The following is a 22,044-nucleotide window of genomic DNA, read 5'->3' as shown; positions in this document are numbered from 1 at the left end:
TGCCAAGAAAAAAAGCAAAGGTCTGTCTGCCAGAGACATGGAGGCTCATGGTATTCAGGAGGGACTGGGTTCAATGAATAAAGTTCAACAAGCTAGGAAGTACAAGGGGTCACAGGGAAAGCCTCACTCCAGAGGCATGCTTGTTACCAATGTCTGCCCCTGAATGTGTAGGAAAGTGAATTTTGTAGAATGACAGCTGTGATAACAAGAGCAAGGTCTCTCTTCAGGAGCTACGGGCAGAAAGATATTTACCTTTTTTTTTTTGACATTACCTTTTTAATTATTATTTTTTTAAATTTATTCATTTTAGAGAGGAGAGGGAGAGACAGAGAAAGAGAGAGAGAAGACAGAGAGAGAGAAGGGGGGGAGGAGCTGGAAGCATCAACTCCCATATGTGCCTTGACCAGGCAAGCCCAGGGTTTTGAACTGGCGACCTCAGCATTTCCAGGTCGACGCTTTATCCACTGCGCCACCACAGGTCAGGCAGAAAGATATTTAAGCAAATGAATTATAAAAATTATGAACATTTTAACATTTTACCAAATGAAGCTACAAGTCAGAAGATAAACAGAAGCCTACATCTAAACCAAAAGCCATTCTGTGCTCTGAGGTGACAAGCGCCACCTTTCTGCCACATGCATGCTCTGTTCCATACAAGTGTATGTGGCCCGGGTCCCAGCGATGCCCAGGGCCTCCACCTATCAGCACTCAAGGGAGATTTCAGCTTCATGTGCCAAGGGGGCCGATGCAACACGGGGGATGCGGCCAGCAAGGCAGGTGTGTTCACATATGGCATCAGGTATCTGAAGAGGGCTCAGCAGAGGGCAGTGAGTCTGGGGCACTGAGAGGAGGACAGCAGAAAGGGAGCTGGGCCCGGGGTAAATGGAGACACTGGGCAGTCTGCACTTTGGACTCGTCCCATGCTGAATGTCCCTGAGCTGAGCTGGTGTTGTCGCTGCAGCGACAGCAGAGTTGCAACAGCAACTCTGGTGACGAAAGAGGAGCTGTCTTGGCTTCCCTCTCCTACAAGCAGATGGAACAGGAAACCCAACCCCAGTAACCAAGCCACTGTTCTGACACCTGCTGGTCACTCCCCAGGCCCAGGCTCAGGGCCCTTCCGTAAAAACCTCTTTCCAGGGATACAACCCGGGCTAGGAACAAGGGGTGACGGGCTTTGGAGAGGGCCGGCCTCATAGGAGAGCGTGCCTTAGTCATCCACCAAGACACGTCAGAGCATGTCAGAAGTCAGTGTGTCGTCAAGTAGGGAGAAGGGGCTCTAGGAAAACCTGGCCGGGCTCGTGGGGACCTAACGCTGTAATCAAGTAACTCAGCAACCACGATGGGCGTGGCTTCTGTGACAGAGGCCCACTAACCATGCGCACGCGCTTCAGCCGCTCCTCCAGCTTCTCCTCCGCCTCCCGCGTCCGCTGCACAGCCTCCAGGCGGTGGATGAGCTCCGCAGCGAACTTCTGGGGCTCCACGCGGATTTCCTTTGGCATTCGGTAAGTACGCTGCAAGGAAACATCTTATTAGCTAGCTGGCCATGCACAGCTCTGAACGACCGTTCTCTATGCCAAGGTGGCATTCGACCACTTTTTGGGTAGGAGAAAATAATGTGAAACCTGAATTTGAATTTAAAGTGAGTTTTTACTTTTCCCCCTTTCACCAGGGAATCAACCTTCTCACTGCCTCCTTTTCTCGTCAGACTACATCTCTCCTTCACCGAGCCCTCATGCAGGAGTGAGAATAGAGCGCTGGCTCCCCATGGTCACAGAATCAGACACCGAGCAGGGCAGAACTTGGTTTTTTATTTATTTTTATTCATTTTAGAGAGGAGAGAGAAAGAGAAAGAGGGGGAGGAGCAGGAAGCTTCAACTCCCATAATGTGCCTTAGACCAGACAAGTACAGGGTTTTGAACTGGCGACCTCAGCGTTCCAGGTTGATGCTTTTTCCACTGTGTCACCACAAGGTCAGGCCAGAACTTGGTCTCTTGAAGTCACATCGTCAGGGCAGCAGCTGGCAGGGACCTATGGAGTGTGCCCTGCACAGAGGAGCCTACCAGACTGGCTCAAAAAAGACCTTCTAATATGACTGGCCAGGTCAAGACCCAGTGAGGCCTGGGCCAGGGCAGGTAGAGCTATAAAGACGACAGAGGAGGGAGGACGTAAAGGCAGGAGACAAAGCCCACAGAGCTCTTACAGAATGGATCTGTTCCCTGCAGTGCCCGCCCTGCACACAAGAGGGCAGCAGTCGTTGGCACTTAGGCGTGTACGCACCAGGCCGCAGGGTTGGGGGACATAAAATTCAGGGTACAGAAAAAAATCAGGAAAGAGCAGGATTATGAAGGGCTTTCTTCTTCAAAAAATGTAATTCTGCGATGTACTGTATTTTATAGCAATACACTGTATAACACCTCCCCCCCCCCCCCCAGAGACAGAGACAGAGACAGACAGAGAGAGGGATAGGGACAGAGAAAGATGAGAAGCATCAATCATCAGTTTTTTGTTACAACACCTTAGTTGTTCATTGATTGCTTTCTCATATGTGCCTTGACCGCGGGCCTTCAGCAGACTGAGTAACCCCTTGCTGAAGCCAGCGACCTTGGGTCCAAGCTGGTGAGCTTTGCTCAAACCAGATGAGCCCGCGCTCAAGCTGGCGACCTCGGGGTCTCGAACCTGGGTCCTCCACATCCCAGTCCGACGCTCTATCCACTGCGCCACCGCCTGGTCAGGCCACTGTATAACTTTTAAGGGGTTAGCGCTATTTTGAAATAGTTTATAATTTAAAACTTGCAAGAACAGTATAAAAACTCCTGTCCTAGATGTCCCAACTGCTGACATTTTCTCACACTGTTATTCTTTCTCACATACACAGATGTGATGCACATGTGGACAAACAGAAACATACTTCTCTGAACCGGTCAAGAACAAACTGCACACACGATGCCTGTTTCCTCTTAAATACTTTAGAGTATTTAACAATAACACAGGACATTCTTATTAACTCCAGCAGGACAAATTTAGAAATTAAACTTAATGGGGTGACATTGACCAACAAGAGTACATAGGTTTCAGGTGAACATCTATAGCATTTGAACTGTTTGTTAATTGTGCTCTGTGCCCATCACCCAAAGTCAAATCATTTTACGTCACCTACTTTATTCCCCTCCCCTCCATCCCTTCCTCTTGGTAACCACTTTACTTTTATCTGTGTCCATGAGTCTCCGTTTTTATTTATTTTTTATTAAGTAAGAGGAGGGGAGGCAGAGACAGACTCCCACTAGTGCTCTGATTGGGATCCACCCAGCAAGCCCACTAGGGGGCGATGCTCTGCCCATCTGAGGCTTTATGCTGCTGCTGGGCAACCAAGCTTTTCGTAGCACCTGAGGCTGGAGGCCATGGAGCCATCCTCAGCACTCGGGGCCAACTCGCTCCAAAAAAGCCATGGCTGTGGGAGCGGGAGTAGGGGGGAGAGAGAGAGAGAGAGGGAGAGGGAGAGGGAGAAGGAAGAAGGAGAAGGGTAGAGAAACAGATGGTCACTTCTCCTATGTGCCCTGACTGGGAATTGAACCTGGGACATCCACATGTCAGGCCGATGCTCTACCACTGAGCCAACCAGTCAGGGCCAAGTTTCAATTTTATATCCCATCTGTGTGGGGTATATATTTGTCCCTCTTAATGTTTTATTTATTTATTTTTCCCTCTTAATGTTTTAAAAATCTAAGCCACCAAGGCATAGGTAAGGGAGAGTGGAGGTGGGGGAGGACCTGCAGGGGCCTTAGATGAGAGAGGGGGACAAGTGAGAGAAAGAGGTGGCCTGGAAACAGGGTGGCACACAGGACTCCTTTCTGTCCTCTGTGGGTGGACAGTGGCTCTTCATAACTCTGGCTTTCAGATGTGGAAGAAGGTGAGGAGAAAAGATTCAGGGTGAGGGTAGGAGCCTGAGTGGAGACAGTGCCTCCAGCAGCCTACTGCTGGTGGGCTCTGGGTGCAGTCTCGACTCTGCCTGTTTCTCATCTGCAAAACAGGAGGAGTCAAGACAATAACTTGTGAGATAAGAAAATTCGGTGAAGGGCTCAGAGAGAAGTGTCCGTGTATGGGACTGATGCTGACCACGACGGATTCGGTGGTGGCCACAGAAACCTTTTGAGGGGCCTGGAGAAGGAAAGGGGCCAAGGAAAAGCCAGAACACAGGCCAATGCTGCAGGGGTGGAAAAAGTCGGTGGGGAAACCCTGGCAGTGCCCAACATGAGGCAGGGGTGTGTGCTGGAGACCAGACCCAAGAAGAAGGGGCAGTTAGGGTGTCTAGTGTTTCTATAGGTTCCTGGGAGAGGAGGTGGGCATGGACGGTAGGCCCTGGGGGACTGGGAAGTGGGGAGACCCTGGAAGGAGTGGGGCATTTGAACAGACAACAGAGGCCAGTTCTTATGCAATACAGCAACTTGGGCTGAGTCTGTGACATTGCTGGCAGGAGGCACGGGGGCCACTAGGCCATTCTTACTCTCCTCGCTGGGGCAGTATCCATCTGTCCCAACACTGATGACTGCACCTGACCCCTGACTCAGGAGGGCTTGGTATTTTTTCCCCATTATGAGTAAATATTTTGTGAAGGGTTGAGACGATATAAATATTCTGTCCCTCATTAAATTCTCAATTCATCTGTCATGTTGGCATGGATGCATGGATTCCATGTTCACTGCTACTAACTCTGCTTCTCCAGGTGTCTGGGCCTTGGCCAGCAGGAGCTCCCATGTGCCCTCACTCCCTTAATTTCTGGGACACAAGACGCTCAGGCTCTTCTTCACCCCCAACTGAGCCCTGGTCTTGAGTTTAAATGTCCATTGAGTTGAGCTGGGAAGACACCCGCATCATGGCAGTGCAAGGTGAGGATACATGCAGTCACCACCTTGGCTCGGGCCTAGACTGGTCCAGATGACACGCTTGAGGCTGAGTGCCCTAAGTCACCTACAGCCCACACACTCCGCCCAGAGCATCTTCCACTCTTCCCTAAGCAGCCGCTATCAGTACCTAGGTTAGGCCAAACCTGCGCCAAGGGTTAGCTGGGAGATGACAAAGAGCTAGACCATCCTTTTCTTAGAAAAACAAACCAACATTCTTTCTTCTCAATCATAAGCAACCACTTTTCTTATTTGGAAAGTACAGTATCTACAGAGACTCTAGTAAAGGAATCCTAATTAAGGGTAGATGCATTCTGTGATCCTAAGAAACAAGCACTTCCCTGCACAGAAACTGCCAATGAGCAGCCTGAGTCAATGGGTTGGAGCCTCTACTATAAGTTTTTCTCATCTTCCCCTAAAAGTCTTTCATGTTCAAAGTCATGATATCAAAATAAGAAAAGCTAATCACCTTGTTTGCCAACAAAGGAACTTCCTGCAGGTGGTGACAGACTGTGCCCGGTGTGTTAGGCACTGTGAACCCCTACAAGCAGAAGAACCGCCATCACATTTCTATGTTTATGGGAGAGGTGACGCAGAAGCAGCTCTGAAGTCAGGATGCCCATGTGGTCCCTTCCACCATTTAGCCACAGAAAGGCTGATCCTCGCTTCATTTTTTTTTTTTTTTTTTTTTTGTGGCAGAGACAGGGAGAGTCAGAGAGAGGGACAGACAGGAAGTGAGAGAGATGAGAAACATCAATTCTTCATTGCGGTTCCTTAGTTGTTCACTGATTGATTTCTTATACATGCCTTGTTGGGGGGGGGGGGCAGACCGAGTGACCCCTTGCTCCAGCCAGCGACCTTGGGTCCAAGCTGGTGAGCCTTGCTCAAACCAGATGAGCCCATGCTCAAGTTGGAGATCTCGGGGTCTCGAACTTGGGTCCTCCACATCCCAGTCCGACGCCCTATCCACTGTGCCACCACCTGGTCAGGCCTCACTTCATCTTAAACAAGGCAGAACTCACAATAACTCAGGACAGGGGCACCAAGAGGCACCGCCAGGCTTTGTGGCAGCCACAGTCAGGCAGCTGTGCCAGACTGTGCAGGCAGAGCCTGGCCTGGCCACTGAGCTTGCAAGGAAGGCTTAGAGCTGCTCTGCTACCTCAAGGAGAAGCACTGCAACTGACACAGAGAAAAAACTGTATGGTGGACAGTGTGTAAGGGCACTCGCTTCTATTCTGAAGTGACTGCAAGATGGGCCCTACAAACTGCCGCTCCAGCCTGCAGGATATGACCGGGTATGACACGAGGTAGACCTTGACATGAAATGAGCTCACAGAAAGTCAGGCGGGCACCTTTCCCACTGGCCAAGTCGGAACAGGGGAAACAGAAGACTGGTGAGCCCCAAACTCAGGGACAGGAAGGGTGAGGGTTGTGCAGCAAAACTTACAGGAATGTGAGGTAGAGGCACCCGCCCATTGACCTGGATGCTCTCCTGCATCTCCCGGCGGTGCTGTTTGCGGATCCTGTATGGTGGGATTCCATCCCTGCCAGAAGAAAGAACAGCCTGGCGTGAGTGCACAAAGAACAGCTCCACAAAGCATAGCTGTGCCCACTTTACCATGGGCAGGGCCCCACGTAGCCTGTTTTTCTAAGGTCTGATAATTAAAAAAGGTTTTTATTTTTATTTTTTTTAAATTGATTTGAGAGAGAGAGAAATAGGAAGGGGGAGAGAGAGGGAAGAGAGAGAAGAGAAGCATCAACTCATAGTGTTTCACTTTATTTATTTATTTATTTATTTATTTATTTATCTTCTTTCCCAAGTTGCGAGGAAGGAAGAATAGACAGACTCCTGCATGCTCCCCGACCAGGCTGATGCTCTGTCCATCTGGAGCCAAGCTCGCAACTAAGCTATTTTTAGCGCTTGAGGCAGAGGCTCCATGGAGCCATCCTTAGTGCCTGGGGCCAATGTGCTGCAACCAATCAAGCCATGGCTGCAGGAGAGGAAGGGAGTAACAGAGAAGAGGGGGGGGCAGATGGCTGTTTCTTCTGTGTGCCCTGACATCAAACCCTGGACGTCCAAATATTGGATAAGCCAACCAGCCAGGGCCCAGTAGTTGCTTCACTTTAGTTGTCATCGATTGCTTCTCTAAGTGTCTTGACCAGGGAGGGCTCAAGCTAAGCCAGTGACCCCTTGCTCAAGCCAGAGACCTTGGGCTTCAAGCCAGCAACCTTTGGGCTCAGGCTGGCAAGCCTGCACTCAAGCCAACGAGCCCGCACTCAAGCCAGCAACCTCCAGTTTTGAACCAGGAATCTTAGCATCCCAGGTTGATGCTCTAGCCACTGCACCACCACCAGCCAGGCAGGTTTATACATTTTTAAAGCGGGGGAAGAATATGTGACAGAGACTGCATGTGGCCTCAAAGCCTAAAATATTTGCTACTATTTCTTTACAGAAAACATTTGCTGACTCCTGCTTTGTCACCCAGGCAGGGTGTGGTGTGCCTGGCTTGGAGGGGTACTACAGTATGGGAAAGATGGGCAGCCAAGACAACCTAGATCACGGTGAAAGATTTCCAAGGTCCGTTATTCTACTTTCTTCCACTGTAAACTGGTCAAGCAGTGTCATCTCTCTGAGGAGCGCTCTAATTATTTTTTGGGGTTTTTTTTGTTTGTTTTTTTGTTTTTCTTTACAACAGAGACAGAGAAAAAGACAGAGAGAGGGATAGGTAGGGACAGACAGGAAGAGAGAGAGATAAGAAACATCAAGTCTTCACTGTGGCACCTTAGTTGTTCACTGATTGCTTTCTCGTATGTGCCTTGATAGTGGGGGCTACAGCAGAATAAGTGATCTCTTACTCAAGCCAGCAACCTTTGGGCTCAAGCCAGTGACCATGGGGTCATGTCTATGATCCCACGCTCAAGCCAGCAACCCCACACTCAAGCTGGTGAGCCTGCGTTCAAGTTAAATGAGCCTGTGCTTAAGCCAGAGACCTTGGGGTTTCGAACCTGGGGCCTCCATGTCCCAGTCTAACACTCTATCCACTGCGCCACCGCCTGGTCAGGCTAGTTTTCTTGACATGAGTTTTAACTATGAACTGTTTTAAAGATTATGATAAAAATATAAATCAAGCCTGACCTGTGGTGGCGCAGTGGGATAAAGCATTGACCTGGAAGTGCTGAGGTCGCCGGTTCAAAACCCTGAGCTTGCCTGGTCAAGGCACATATGGGAGTTGATGCTTCCAGCTCCTCCCTCCCTTCTCTCTCTCTGTCTCTTCCTCTCCTCTCTAAAATGAATAAATTAAAAAAATATATATATAAATCAAATTATATGACTAAATGCACTTACTCAAGGCCCTGGCCGGTTGGCTCAGCGGTAGAGCATCGGCCTGGCGTGCGGGGGACCCGGATTCGATTCCCGGCCAGGGCACATAGGAGAAGCGCCCATTTGCTTCTCCACCTCCACCCCTCCTTCCTCTCTGTCTCTCTCTTCCCCTCCCACAGCCAAGGCTCCATTGGAGCAAAGATGGCCCGGGTGCTGGGGTGGCTCCTTGGCCTCTGCCCCAGGCGCTGGAGTGGCTCTGGTCGCGGCAGAGCGATGCCCCGGAGGGGCAGAGCATCGCCCCTGGTGGGCGTGCTGGGTGGATCCTGGTCGGGCGCATGCGGGAGTCTGTCTGTCTGTCTCTCCCCGTTTCCAGCTTCAGAAAAATACAAAAAATAAAAATAAAAAATAAATGCACTTACTCAAGATAGATGCCAGGTTTAACACAGAATTCACTGCACGCATGCAATCCCTAAAAATTCTCTAGTTCCTTCCCTGCCATTTTTTTTTTTTTCTTTTTTTTCCATTTATTTATTTATTTTTCTTCTTCTTTTATTGTGTTCCCTGCCATTTAAAAGCTACTCAGGGGAGCACAGCAGCTGCCAACAGCAGCAGGGGAGAAGATGCCTGCCAGAGCAGAATGACTAGACCGGCCTCTCTGGGTTCCCACACTCCCCCCACTGAAGGAGCCCCAGACCGACCTCTCTGCTCTCCAGGCACAGTGAACGCCATGCCGGTGTGAAGGCCTGAGCCTCTCAGCTCCTTCCCAAGCACTGCCCACTGCAGAGGTCCCTGCCCGGGCTGCACTGCTCTTACCATATGGGAGACACAAACACGCAGCCAGGCCGATTCTAACCCCACTTTCACTGCTGCATGGCCCAGAAAAGCCGCCACCTTGCCCCTTGGTGCCCAGCACACGACACCTGCTGTGTCCTGGCCCCTTCCCTGGGCAGCCTCACACCTGCCAGCTCAGCAGGTTCCCGGGCAGGCAGGGCTGTAACATTCTCCTCAGAGCCCTGAGGGTGGAAAAGGATCAGAGCAGGGCAGAGAGAGGCTGTGATGGTCTCTGTCTCCTATCATAGTGTCGGTATATCCCTATCAGGGCACCAGATGGGTACTGCAGTACAGTTGGCTCAGCAATTCAGTGGGAGCAGGGGTGCTCAAGGACACAGGCATGAAGAAACAAGTGAATTGAATACATTTAAAACATCTTTACATGCCCCTATGGTTTTGTTCAGTTGTCCTGAGCCACTAACTTGTTTTTCATAACTTTAAAGAGGCATGTAAAAATTCCACACGCCTTGCCTGACTTGTGGTGGGATAGTAGACAGTGTCAACCTGAGGTTGCCGGTTTGAAACCCCGGGCTTGTCTGGTCAATGCACATATGAGAAGAAGCAACAAGTATGTGTTGATGCTTCCAGCTCTTCCCCTCCCTACCTCCCTTCTCTCTCTAAAATCAATAAAATCTTTTAAAAAAAATATACCATACACTTCTATGGACTAGGCACTGTCCTCAGACACCTATGTCCAAAGTACACGAACTACTATGGTGGTCTGTCATTTCTGTCATGTGGTTGATATACTGAATGAGTTTGCCTTGCAATAATTTAGATACAACACGTGACCCTATTTTTTGCCTCTAATATATGTGCAAATATGTCATAATTTTACATTCCAAATTCTTGACTATCTTATATTTCTTTCTTTCTTTTTTTTTTTTTTTTACAGAGACAGAGAGTGAGTCAGAGAGAGGGATAGACAGGGACAGACAGACAGGAACGGAGAGCGATGAGAGTCATCAATCATTAGTTTTTCATTGCGCGTTGCAATACCTTAGTTGTTCATTGATTGCTTTCTCATATGTGCCTTGACCGTGGGGCTACAGTAGACCGAGCAACCCCTTGCTAGAGCCAGCGACCCTGGGTTCAAGCTGGTGGGCTCTTGCTGAAACCAGATGAGCCCGTGCTCAAGCTGGCAACCTCGGATCTCAAACCTGGGTCCTCTGCATCCCAGTCCGACGCTCTATCCACTGCGCCACCGCCTGGTCAGGCTATCTTATATTTCTTTCTTTCTTTTTTCTTTTTTTTATAATAATGGTTGTTGTTGTTTTTTAGTCATTGCTACCTTTTGTTTTGTTTTGTTTTTTAGATTTTATTCATTTTTATTAGAGAGAAAGGAGAAAGAGAGAAAGAGGAAGAGATAGAGAGAACAGGGGGAGGAGCAGGAAGCATCAACTCCCATAAGTGCCTTGACCAGGCAAGCCCAGGGTTTCGAACTGGTGACCTCAGTGTTCCAGGTTGACGCTTTATCCACTGTGCCACCACAGATCAGGCCTTATATTTCTTACTCCCAGTAAAACCAAGATGAACAGAATATCGGGGAAAATATCTTTCAGTTTTTAGATCTTCCCTTTAGCAAACATATTTCCATGGAGACAATTAAGGTACTTTTCAAGAAAATTAAAAATTGCGTGAGATTAACTTCCATTTTAGTAACAAAAAGTTGGGGAAAAGGAAAACCAGATGCTACAAATGTTAGCCATCTTGTGCTTCAAGCCGTTTGTGGGGGTCTGCAGGGCCGCAGCTGGATGTAACCATTTTACAGGATTCTTTATATTCATCGTAGGTACTGTTTAAAACCCCAGTATTTTCAAGTAAGAAGTTGCTAAATACATGTCAACATTTTATCTTAAAGATTCAAAATAGAGGGAGAACGAAATGGTACATGAGAAATACCACGTACAGAAGCTCAACCTGAAGGGACAGATCCATTAAGTGATGTCACCACATGGTCACTGAAAGGGAAGAGCCCAAGACTTGTAATAACGGGGGACTGGCTAAGTTTAGTTCAGAAATGGCTTTTGATAAGATATTCTATACATTAAAATTGAAATGTCACAATACTCCTTAAAGACACAGGCAAATGATGGGCAGAGTACCTGAATATATACTTCTCCAAAGACAGAATACAAATAGCCAATGAAACATATGCTCAACATCACAAAATAGCAGAGAAATGCAAATTAAAACCACTATGCAGCCTGGCCTGTGGTGGTGCAGTGGATAAAGCATTGACCTGGAATGCTGAGGTCACCAGTTCAAAACCCTGGGCTTGCCTGGTCAAGGCACATATAGGAGTTGATGCTTCCTGCTCCTCCCCCTCTTCTCTCTCTCTCTTTCTCTCTCTCTCTTCTCTTTAAAATGAATAAAATCTAAAAAACAAACAAAAAAATCTATGTGATATCACTTCACACCTGTCAGAACGGCTATAATCAATAAGTCAATAAACAAGTGTTGACAAAGATACGGAAAAAAAAAAAAAAAGAAACCTTGTGCAGCTACTATGGCAAACAGTACAAAGGTTCCTCAAAAAATTAAAAATGGCCCCTGGCCCGGTTCACTCACTGACACAACATCAGCCTGGCATGTGGATGTCCCAGGTTTGATTCCAGATCAGGGCACACAGGAGAAGTGACCATCTGCTTCTCCACCCCACTCTCTTTCTCTCTTCCCTTCCTGCAGCCATGGCTGAATTGGTTCAAGCACATCAGCACTAGGCGCTGAGAATGGCTCTGTGGAGCCTCACCTGAGGTGCTAAAAATAGCTCTGTTGCGAGCATGGCCCCAGATGGGCACAGCATTGGCCTCAGACAGGGGTTGTAGGTGGATCCTGGTCAGGCACAAGTGGGAGTCTGTCTATCTCCCCTCCTCTCAGTTAGAAAAGAAACAAAAAAATTAAAAACGGAACTGCCTTGGCCCTGGCCGTTTGGCTCAGTGGTACAGCGTCGGCCTGGCGTGCAGAAGTCCCGGGTTTGATTCCCGGCCAGGGCACACAGGAGAAGTGCCCATCTGCTTCTCCACTCCTCCCCCTCTCCTTCCTCTCTGTCTCTCTCTTCCCCTCCCGAAGCCGAGGCTCCATTGGAGCAAAGATGGCCCAGGCGCTGGGGATGGCTCCTTGGCCTCTGTCCCGGGCGCTGGAGTGGCTCTGGTCGCAACAGAGCGATGCCCCGGAGGGGCAGAGCATCGCCCCCTGGTGGGCAGAGCAAGTGGATCCCGGTCGGGCGCATGCGGGAGTCTGACTGTCTCTCCCCGTTTCCAGCTTCAGAAAAATACAAAAAACAAAACAAAACAAAAAAACGCGGCCTTGGCAGGTTGGCTCAGCGGTAGAGCGTCGGCCCGGCGTGCAGGGGACCCGGGTTCGATTCCCAGCCAGGGCACATAGGAGAAGCGCCCATTTGCTTCTCCACCCCCCCCCTCCTTCCTCTCTGTCTCTCTCTTCCCGTCCCGCAGCCAAGGCTCCATTGGAGCAAAATATGGCCCGGGCGCTGGGGATGGCTCCTTGGCTGCTGCCCCAGGCGCTAGAGTGGCTCTGGGACCCCTGGAGGGGTAGAACATCGCCCCCTGGTGGGCAGAGCGTCGCCCCTGGTGGGCGTGCCGGGTGGATCCCGGTCGGGCGCATGCGGGAGTCTGTCTGACTGTCTCTCCCCGTTTCCAGCTTCCGAAAAATACAAAAAAACAAAAAAAACCAAAAAAAAAACCACACAAAAAAAACGCGGAACTGCCTTATGACCCAATGATTCCACTTCTGGGAATATATAAGAAGAAAGCCAAAACACTAATTCAAAAGAATATATGCAAGCCCTGGCTGGGTAGCTCAGTTGGTTAGAGAATTGTCCTGATACACCAAGGCTGTGGGTTCAATCCCTGGTCAGAGCACATACAAGAATCAATCAATGAATCAACAACAAATCAATGTTCCTCTCTCTCTCTCCCCCTAAAATCAATCAATTTAAAAAAAGAAAAAGGAGAAAAAAAGATTATATGCATTCCTATGTTCATAGCAGTGCCATTTACAATAGCCAAGATCAAGAAGCAACTCAAGTGTCCATAAACAGACAAGTGAATAAAGAAGTTGTGGTACATATATACAGTGGATTATTCCTCAGCCATAAAAAAGAATGAAATCTTACTATTTGCAACAGCATGGGTGGACCTAGAGTATTATGCTAACTGAAATAAGTCAATCAGAGAAAGGCAAATACCATATGGTTTTACTTATATGTAGAATCTAAAGAGAAAAATAAGTGAACAGAAATAGACTCCTAGATAAAGAGAACAGACTGGTGGCTGCCAGAGGGGAGGAGTACTGGGGGATTGGGTGGAAAAGGCGAAGAAATTATAACCTTGGTAGTTATAAAATAGTCATAGGGATATACAGTACAGCATAGGAAACATAGTTAATATTACTGTAATAACTATACATGGTGGCAAGTGGATACTGAGAATATCAGGGGAACACTTGTAAAGTATATGATTATCTAACCACTATGTAGTATACCTGAATCTTATATAAAATAATACTGAATGTAAAAAAAAAGAAAAAGCCTGACTAGGTGGTGGTGCAGTGGACAGAGTGTCGTACTGGGATGTGGAGGACCCAGGTTTGAAACACTGAGGTCGCTGGCTTGAGCGCGGGCTTATCTGGCTTGAGCGCAGGGTAGCTGGCTTGAGTGTGGGATCACAGACATGACCCCATGGCCGCTGGCTTGGGCCCAAAGGTCGCTGGCTTGAAGCCTAAGGACTCTGGCTTGAACAAGGGGTCACTCGCTATGCTGGAGCCCCCTGGTCAAGGCACATATGAGAAAGGAGTCAATGAACAACTAAGGAGCCCCAACAAAAATTGATGCTTCTCGTCTCTCTCCCTTCCTATAGGTTATGTCCCTATCCGTCCCTCTGTCTCTTTCTGTCTCTGTCACACACACACAAAAAATACTGAATGTAAACTGTAATTGAAAAATAAAATTTAAATTTAAATAAACATTCATTTAACATATACTGATCGAATTTCAACTACTACTGTGATTGGTTTTAAGGACTATAGGAAGCTAGATCAACAAAATATTCAAGAATGTTTACAGATGAGATAAAAAAAAAGATAAATGAAAGGTTTAAACTATAAAAATGGCATAAGTGGGACACAATTTATTTTATTATTATTATTTTTTACAGAGACAGAGAGAGAGTCAGAGAGAGGGATAGATAGGGACAGACAGGAACGGAGAGAGATGAGAAGCATCAATTATCAGTTTTTCGTTGTGACACCTTAGTTGCTCATTGATTGTTTTCTCATATGTGCCTTGACCGTGGGCCTTCAGCAGACTGAGTAACCCCTTGCTCAAGCCAGCGACCTTGGGTCCAAGCTTTGCTCAAACCAGATGAGCCCGTGCTCAAGCTGGTGACCTTGGGGTCTCGAACCTGGGTCCTTCGCATCCCAGTCCGATGCTTTATCCACTGTGCCACTGCCTGGTCAGACTAGTGGGACACAATTTAGAAGCATGTGTTTGCCCCGACCTGGTGGCTCAGTTGACTGGAGCATTGTTCCCATACACTAGGGTTGCGAATTTGATCCCTAGTCAGAGCACATACGGAATCAACCAACGAATGCATGAATGGGATGGGCAGACTGATGTTTCTCTGTCTCTCTCTCTCTTTCACTGGCTCCCATCCTTCCTCCTTTCCTCTCTAAAATCAATAAATAATTAAAAAGAAAAGCATCTAAGTCACCAGATGTCTCCCTGAAGGTAATCAATTTTTTTTTAAGTGAGAGAAAGGGAGATAGTGAGACAGACTACACATACAGCCCAATCAGGATCCACCTGGCAATCCTCATCTGGGTCCAATGCTCAGACCAATCAAGCTATCCTCAGTGCCTGGGGTTGATGCTTGAACCAGTCAAGCCACTGGCTGCAGGAGGAGAAGAAAGAGAATGAAGAGAAGGAGGAAAAAAGAAGTAGATCGTCACTTCTCATGTGTGCCTTGACCAGGAATCAAACCCAGGATGTCCATACTTCAAGCTGACACTTTATCCACTGACCCAACTAGCCAGGGCTGCAATCAATTTTTTTTATTTTAAAAAAAGCATGTGTTTACCTACAAAAATATGGATGTAGTAGCCCTTTTTTCTTTTTTATTGATTAACTGATTTTTAGAGAGAGGGAAGAGGGGAGAGAAAGAAAAACACCGAGTTGCTGTTCCACTTAATTATGCATTCATTGGCTGATTTTTGTATGTGTCCTGACTGGGGGATCGAACCTGCAACCTTGGCATATCTGGACAATGCTTTAACAGATGGAGCTACACAGCCAGGGCCTCTTTTTTTCTTTTAAATATTTTTAAAATTGATTTTTAGAGAGAGAAGAAGAGATAAGAGACAGAGAGAGAAACGCTGATTTATTGTTCCACTTATTCATGCCATCATTGTTTATTTTTTTGGTATTTTTCTGGAGAAGCAGGTAGGCAGAGACTCCCGCATGTGCCTGACCAGGGTCCACTTGGCACGCCCACTAGGGGCAATACTCTGCCCATCTGGGGCGTTGTTCTGTTGCAACCAGAGCCATTCTAGCGCCTAAGGCAGAGGCCATGGAGCCATCCTCAGCGCCTGGGCCAACTTTGCTCCAATGAAGCCTTGGCTGTGGGAGGGGAAGAGAGAGATAGAAAGGAGAGGGGGAAGGGTGGAGAAGCAGATGGGTGCTTCTCCTGTGTGTCCTGGCCAGGAATAGAACCTGGGACTTTCACACACCAGGCTGATGCTCTATCACTGAGCCAACTGGCCAGGGCCCATTGCCTGATTATTATATGTACCCCAACTGGGAACTCAACTGGCAACCTTGGCATGTTGGGATGATGTTCCAACCAACTGAGCCATCCAGCCAGGACAGGACCTCTTTCTTATTTAAATCTATGACTCCTCAAACTTTTCACATTAAGAAACAAGTTAGATAGGAAAGATGTCTCCCTGCGACCAGCTAATAGCTTCTGGGCTCACATCTGCTCACTGTTACAGCCAAGGCTTCCTAATCCGGATGCCTCCTGGAGGGTGGGTGCCCAGGAGGTCCCAACTCAGTGCTGGTCAGATGGTGAATGACAAAAGAACCATAAGCTGGGCAAGTCTGACATCATGGGAAGCAAAGTTAAGACCCTAAATGACCTCAGTGTGTGGGACGGGCAATGCCCTGATTTGGTAAGACAGCTTTTGACACCATCAAGTTTCTAATGTGCACTTATATCCCAACAAGCCACCTGCCAAAGTGAAAGAGAAGGTATAAGAAAACAAGCCCTTTCCCACAAAGGGAGGCCCTTCCTTGGAGATGACGATGAAGATCTGCTGTTACCACTAAGGGACACGGAGGTTCTGTGTGGCTCTTATGTGGTCACTAAGACTTCTCAAACACATGAAGCCCTGGTTGTAGTTTCTGAAACATCTGGGCACTGGGCCAGCACAGAACCAGCTGCACCAACTTCTTCTCTTGCTCTTGTCTTCCTATCTCCCCACGGTGAGACGACAGGAACTGCTCACCTATATGACAATTTTTAAAGTTAAAAACACTGACAAGTGCAGAACAGTACTGACAAGAAGTGCATCTACACAGCAGTACAGCCTTTCAAGGATGGCACCTGGGTCACATCTGCCTTGGGTAGACAGCCGGTCTGCTTGGCTGCTAACCAGTGCTAATCTTTAAAGTGAAACTCCAGATTATAAAAACTAAAGAACCAAGTGCTCTAGCTCAGGCAGCCCTGGAATTTGTTTCAAAGTCACCTTATGTAACCAAAGCCTCTGAGAAAAGCAACTAATGCAAACCTCAATATTAGTTTATGTTAGAAGTTTTAAAAAGATTTCTATTTATTGCCTGATCAGGCAGTGGCACAGTAAATAAGAGTGTTGGCCTGGGATGATGAAGACCCAGGTTCAAAACCCTGAGGTCGCTGGCTTGAACAAGCCTCATCTGGCTTGAGCGCAGGCTTACCAACTTGAGCGTGGGACTGCCGGCTTGAGTGTGGGCTCATGGACATGACCCCATGGTTGTTGGCTTGAGCCCAAAGGTTGCTGGCTGAAGCCCAAGGTCCCTGGCTTGAGCAAGGTCACTGGCTCGGCTGGAGACCCCCATCAAGGCACATATGAGAAGCAATCAATGAACAACTAAGGTGCTGCAACCATGAGTTGATGCTTCTCATCTCTCTCCCTTCCTGTCTGTTCCTGTGTCTGCCTCTCTTTCACTTAAAAAAGAAAAACGATTTTATTTATTCATTTTAGAGAGAGGGGGAGTGAGGGAGGGAAAAAAGGGAGAGAGAGGGAGAGAGGGAGGGGGGAAGAGCAGGAAGTACCAACTCGTAGTTGCTTCTCTTATGTGCCTTGACTGGGCAAGCCCGCAAGCCCTGAAGCCTGTGGCAACCTCTGTTCCAGGCTGACGCTCTATCCACTGCGCCACCACAGGTCAGGCTAGGTTAGGATTTTTCACACTTCCTGAAATGTAGCTGGTCTGTTTGCACATCAGATGCATTAACACCAAGTTGGGGGGAGAGGCACTTTTCATGAAGACAAAGCCCCAGCTGTGACTGGCAAAGGCTGCCCACTCTCCCAAGCAGGAGGTACTTACACACTGCTGTCAGTGAGGGACAGGCTGTCGGCGTCACTGGAGAGGCTCTGTTGCTCACTGTCATTGGTGCTGGTGGCTGGAGCAAGAGCATAGCCAGAGTTGACATAGTAGGGGTTGACAGGCTCCCGCCAGGATCCATATCTGCAAACAAGGAAGGCATGTCAGCAGCAGCCCAACCATGTCTTCTTACATGAATCTACATTTTCAGAATCATGTGGATGTCCTGATACATGAACTACAAATGCAAAAATTCAAGAAAAAGAGCAGAAAGGGCTAGCATCTTCATCCTGCCTCCTACCCCCCAGAGGGATCAGTTAAAGCTATAGGCATCCTTCCAGATCCTTCTTCTGTATTTAGGCAGCCCAGTATGTGAACACACTGATTATCATTTGGGTTTAAACAGGACACAACTGTTCTGCTCTTTCTTCTGGAAGAGCAGACTTGTCTGCTGCAAAGTATACCCAGCCTCCTGTGCACTGCAGCAGCAGCATCAACCCTGGCAACAGCAGGCCACGGCCCCTTCAAGGCGGACATGGAGCCAGCCAGGACTCCCGCACACAAGTCTGAGAACTGCCACAGGACGGAACATCGGGGATGGCAGAAGAAGGTACCTATGGATTTAACAGAGGCTTCATGCTGCCCTCCAGTCTCTTCTACCAGAAGCAGTTGCTCCCTAGGTGAGATTCACCTCCACTTGTCTTGTGATTCGCCAGAAGATGACACTTCATTTTAGTTTTCATCTCTCTGATTAACCTGATTAACAGGCTGCAGCTTTGGGTGTCATTTAAATTCCTTCCTCTGTAAGTTACCTATTCATACATTCTATCCACTTTTTATTGTGCTTTTTATGAATTTCTTAAGTGTTTATGTCAGTCTTTCTTACTATTAACCTCTGGTTATATATGCAAAAAAAATTTCCCCCAAATGTCACTTTTTTAAAAACTTTATGTTGATTTTGGTCATACATGTGTTTTATTTCTATGAAATCAAATTTGGCAACCTCATCCTTTATAGATTTTTCCTATCTTACATAGATAAACCTTCTTCATTCCAAGATTAAAAATATAATCTTCTATATATATTCAAATGCTTCAATAGTTTTTAAAATTTAGATCTTTACCTAAAATGCGTGTATATGTAACATCTCCCTCACTGTATTGCAACAAAATGGAGAGCTAGTGGTTAGCACAAAATACTGAATGTTTCTCCGCATGCTATGTGACCATCCCTCACACATGCACCTATTTCGGCATTTATGCTGTTCCACTGATTTATTGGCACGGCAGCTTTACTGACCCCCTCCCTGCTGTCCTCAGTGTCCTATTCTGACACCACCTCTTCTTCCCAAAGACTGACCTGGACAGCCGCACTGTCAGGTCTCTCCAGTGCATGCTGGAAGGAGGGCACTAAGATTCTCTGCAGCCCCTGGTATCTGTGTAGGAGGCTGCAGTTTTGGGGTGAATGCTCACTGATGTGCACACTGGGCCCCAAGCACAATCCCCACAGCCCAAGACTCACTTCTGACCAGAGCTGCTTCTGACAGCACTGGCATGCTTGCCACACTGGTGAATGGCAGTCTGCATGGACTGCCAGAAGCTGGGACGAGTTTTCTTGTCCTTTGGACTCTGGTGTCCTCAGTGTAAAAAGAGGAGACACCAGGTTATTTCTAAGCTGATAGAACCCCTAGGGACACCCACTGCCTCATGAACAGAACCTTCTGGAAGTCCCATTTCATGTCACGCATATACCCAGAAAAAGGTGCTTTACCAAGACTGCAGAACCAAGCACCTTGGTATCTTTGATGCCTGTCATGCCGGCAAGGGGTTGGGCTGGGCTGAGCCAGACAGTGGGGCTGGAAGGCAGGTCCCCAGAAGAGGGCCATCTCCCCCAGGAACCTCAGAAAGAGTAGCACCTGAGGCCACAAACACCAAAACGATGCCAACCACGGTCAGTACACCTCCTATTCCACCCATAAAGGTCACAGCAGTAAACAGTAACTCGGTCATATAACTTACCGCGGAAGTTCCGGAAGCAGATGCTGATCATTCTGGCACCACAGAGGGGGAACCCCACCAGGGGGTTAATCACTACCCAATACCACACACAGTATTTCTGATCCACCAAATGCAGACTGAGGGCATCCTTGGAGGCTACTAACAAGTTCTGACCCAATGAGAGAAGAGGTAGGGCTATAAAGGCGCTAGGGAACGTGTCATGTCCAAAGACTTACAGGAAGAATGAGGACATCTTCAGAGATGCAAAGTCTGTCCCTGGGTCCTGTCTGTTTACACTTCCTTGCCTAGACTATATCTGATATGGAGAAGATGAAATAATACCAGTATGCAACATTATCTTCTTCGCTTTAAGTATCAAACAATTTTTTAATGACACTGTTATTCTTCTGGCACTTAAAAATCACCTAACAGGCCCTGGCTGGCTGGCTCAGTGGTAGAGCGTCGACCTGGAGTGCAGAGGTCCCGGGTTCGATTCCCAGCCAGGGTACACAGGAGAGGTGCCCATCTGCCTCTCCACCCCTCCCCCTCTCCTTCCTCTCTGTCTCTCTCTTCCCCTCCCGCAGTGAGGCTCCATTGGAGCAAAGATGGCCCGGGCGCTGGGGATGGCTCCTTGGCCTCTGCCCCAGGCGCTAGAGTGGCTCTGGTCGCAGCAGAGCGACGCCCCGGAGGGGCAGAGCATCGCCCCCTGGTGGGCAGAGCATTGCCCCCTGGTGGGCGTGCCAGGTGGATCCCGGTCGGGCGCATGCGGGAGTCTTTCTGACTGTCTCTCCCTGTTTCCAGCTTCAGAAAAATACAAAAAAAAAAAAAAAATCACCTAACAGCTTGATCAGGCAGTGGCACAGTGGATAGAGTGTCGGACTGGGATGCGGAAGGACCCAAGTTCGAGACCCCGAGGTCGCCAGCTTGAGCGCGGGCTCATCTGGTTTGAGCAAAAGCTCACCATCTTGGACCAAAGGTCACTGGCTCGAGCAAGGGGTTCCTCGGTCTGCTGAAGGCCCGCGGTCAAGGCACAAATGAGAAAGCAATCAATGAACAACTAAGGTGTTGCCACGAAAAACTGTTGATTGATGCTTCTCATCTCTCTCTGTTCCTGTCTGTGTGTCCCTATCTATCCCTCTCTCTGACTCTCTCTGTGTTAAAAAAAATAAAATAAAAATCACCTAACAGCCACCATACTGAAATTCAAATTACAGGCTAAATGCTGAACTGTTTGTTTTTCAGTTTCCTTTTTACATTTAAGGAATATTAAACTTTGGTAACTTTTTATGAACACCCACTTGGTCAAAGAAACAAAGAAAAAAATCAAATTAAAGAGAAAAAAGTGTCACGGCACTCACAGCACAGAAATCAAGTCAACAGATCATACTGAAGAGCCTGCACACCCGCACACCTGGCCACCTTCGCCTTCCCCTCTGGGGCAGGAACGATGTCAGGCAGGACAAGGCCTCAGACTTGAACGTGTTCAAGTCTGTCTGCCTTCCCCTCTGAAAGCTCTCAGACGTGCCTTTCACACATATAAAAAATACATCTTCAAGGTGCTAAGCAGGAAAAACATAGGTTTTCATTTTCTATAGCCTCTAGTACAGAACAAATCCCACTCTGCACATGAACTCCAAGTTCAGAGGCCAAAGGGAAAAGGGAAGATGAGAAAGGAAGAAGTGCGACCATTACCTATTTACCTTCTTAAAATTCTAGAGTCACAGTGAAGCTGGCTGTTGGGACAGGTTAGTGCTCAGCTTTTGCCATGGAAAACAGAGCTGCTGGGCCTTCACTGCAGCTGATGTGACAAAGAAAATTCTGGCCAGTGACGAGAGGAAATGTCATGTGGGGGACTTTAGGACCAGAGGCGGGAGGGAAGAGTGCATACAGGCATGTGCATGTATATGCACATGTGTGTTGGTGTGCAGACACAAATTCCCATGTGAATGTGCGCACAGCGAATATGGCCAACTCCCCAAGTGGTGCATCTAAGAGAAATGTCCAACTCCTCCTGTAGCTTTCAAAGTTTTCAGAATAAAACCTAATGGGACCTACACAAAAATGCCCCTGGGCCCTTGTCCTGCCTGTGTTGGCTGCTCTCTGGCTGCTGGTCACAATTCTGTTTTCCATCTTTTTACATTTAACCTTTTAATATTCTCTTACTCTTGTGTCTTTTGTTAACATCCAGTTTGACAGTTATTTCTTTTTTTCCTTTTAAGTGAGAGGCGGGGAGGCAGAGAGACAGACTCATGCATATGCCCAGACTTGTATCCACCAGGCAAGGCCCCTACAGGGCAATGCTCTGCCCATGGGGGTGTTGCTCCATTGCTTGGCAACCAAGCTATTTTAGTGCCTGAGGTGAGGCTATAGAGCCAATCTCAGCACCTGGGGCCAACTTGC

General features: G+C 48.0%; 1 protein-coding gene across 3 annotated transcripts in view; it reads right to left on the bottom strand.

The window, feature by feature from the left end:
• The window catches only part of AXIN1 (axin 1), an 88,776-nt gene that overhangs the window by 18,424 nt on the left and 48,308 nt on the right, over window positions 1-22,044 (bottom strand). For all 3 annotated transcript variants that reach the window (XM_066275440.1, XM_066275441.1, XM_066275442.1), the window contains exons 3-5: window positions 17,651-17,791; window positions 6,346-6,442; window positions 1,374-1,511 (exon numbers count right to left, since the gene is read on the bottom strand). In XM_066275440.1, the coding sequence (XP_066131537.1) occupies window positions 1,374-1,511; window positions 6,346-6,442; window positions 17,651-17,791 (376 nt within the window). The remainder of the gene's footprint in view (window positions 1-1,373; window positions 1,512-6,345; window positions 6,443-17,650; window positions 17,792-22,044) is intronic.

Source organism: Saccopteryx bilineata, chromosome 4 (assembly GCF_036850765.1).
Source record: "Saccopteryx bilineata isolate mSacBil1 chromosome 4, mSacBil1_pri_phased_curated, whole genome shotgun sequence".
Taxonomy (NCBI): Eukaryota; Metazoa; Chordata; class Mammalia; order Chiroptera; family Emballonuridae; genus Saccopteryx; species Saccopteryx bilineata.
Note: the sequence above shows the minus strand (reverse complement) of the source record. Positions and strands in the feature narration are given on the sequence as shown.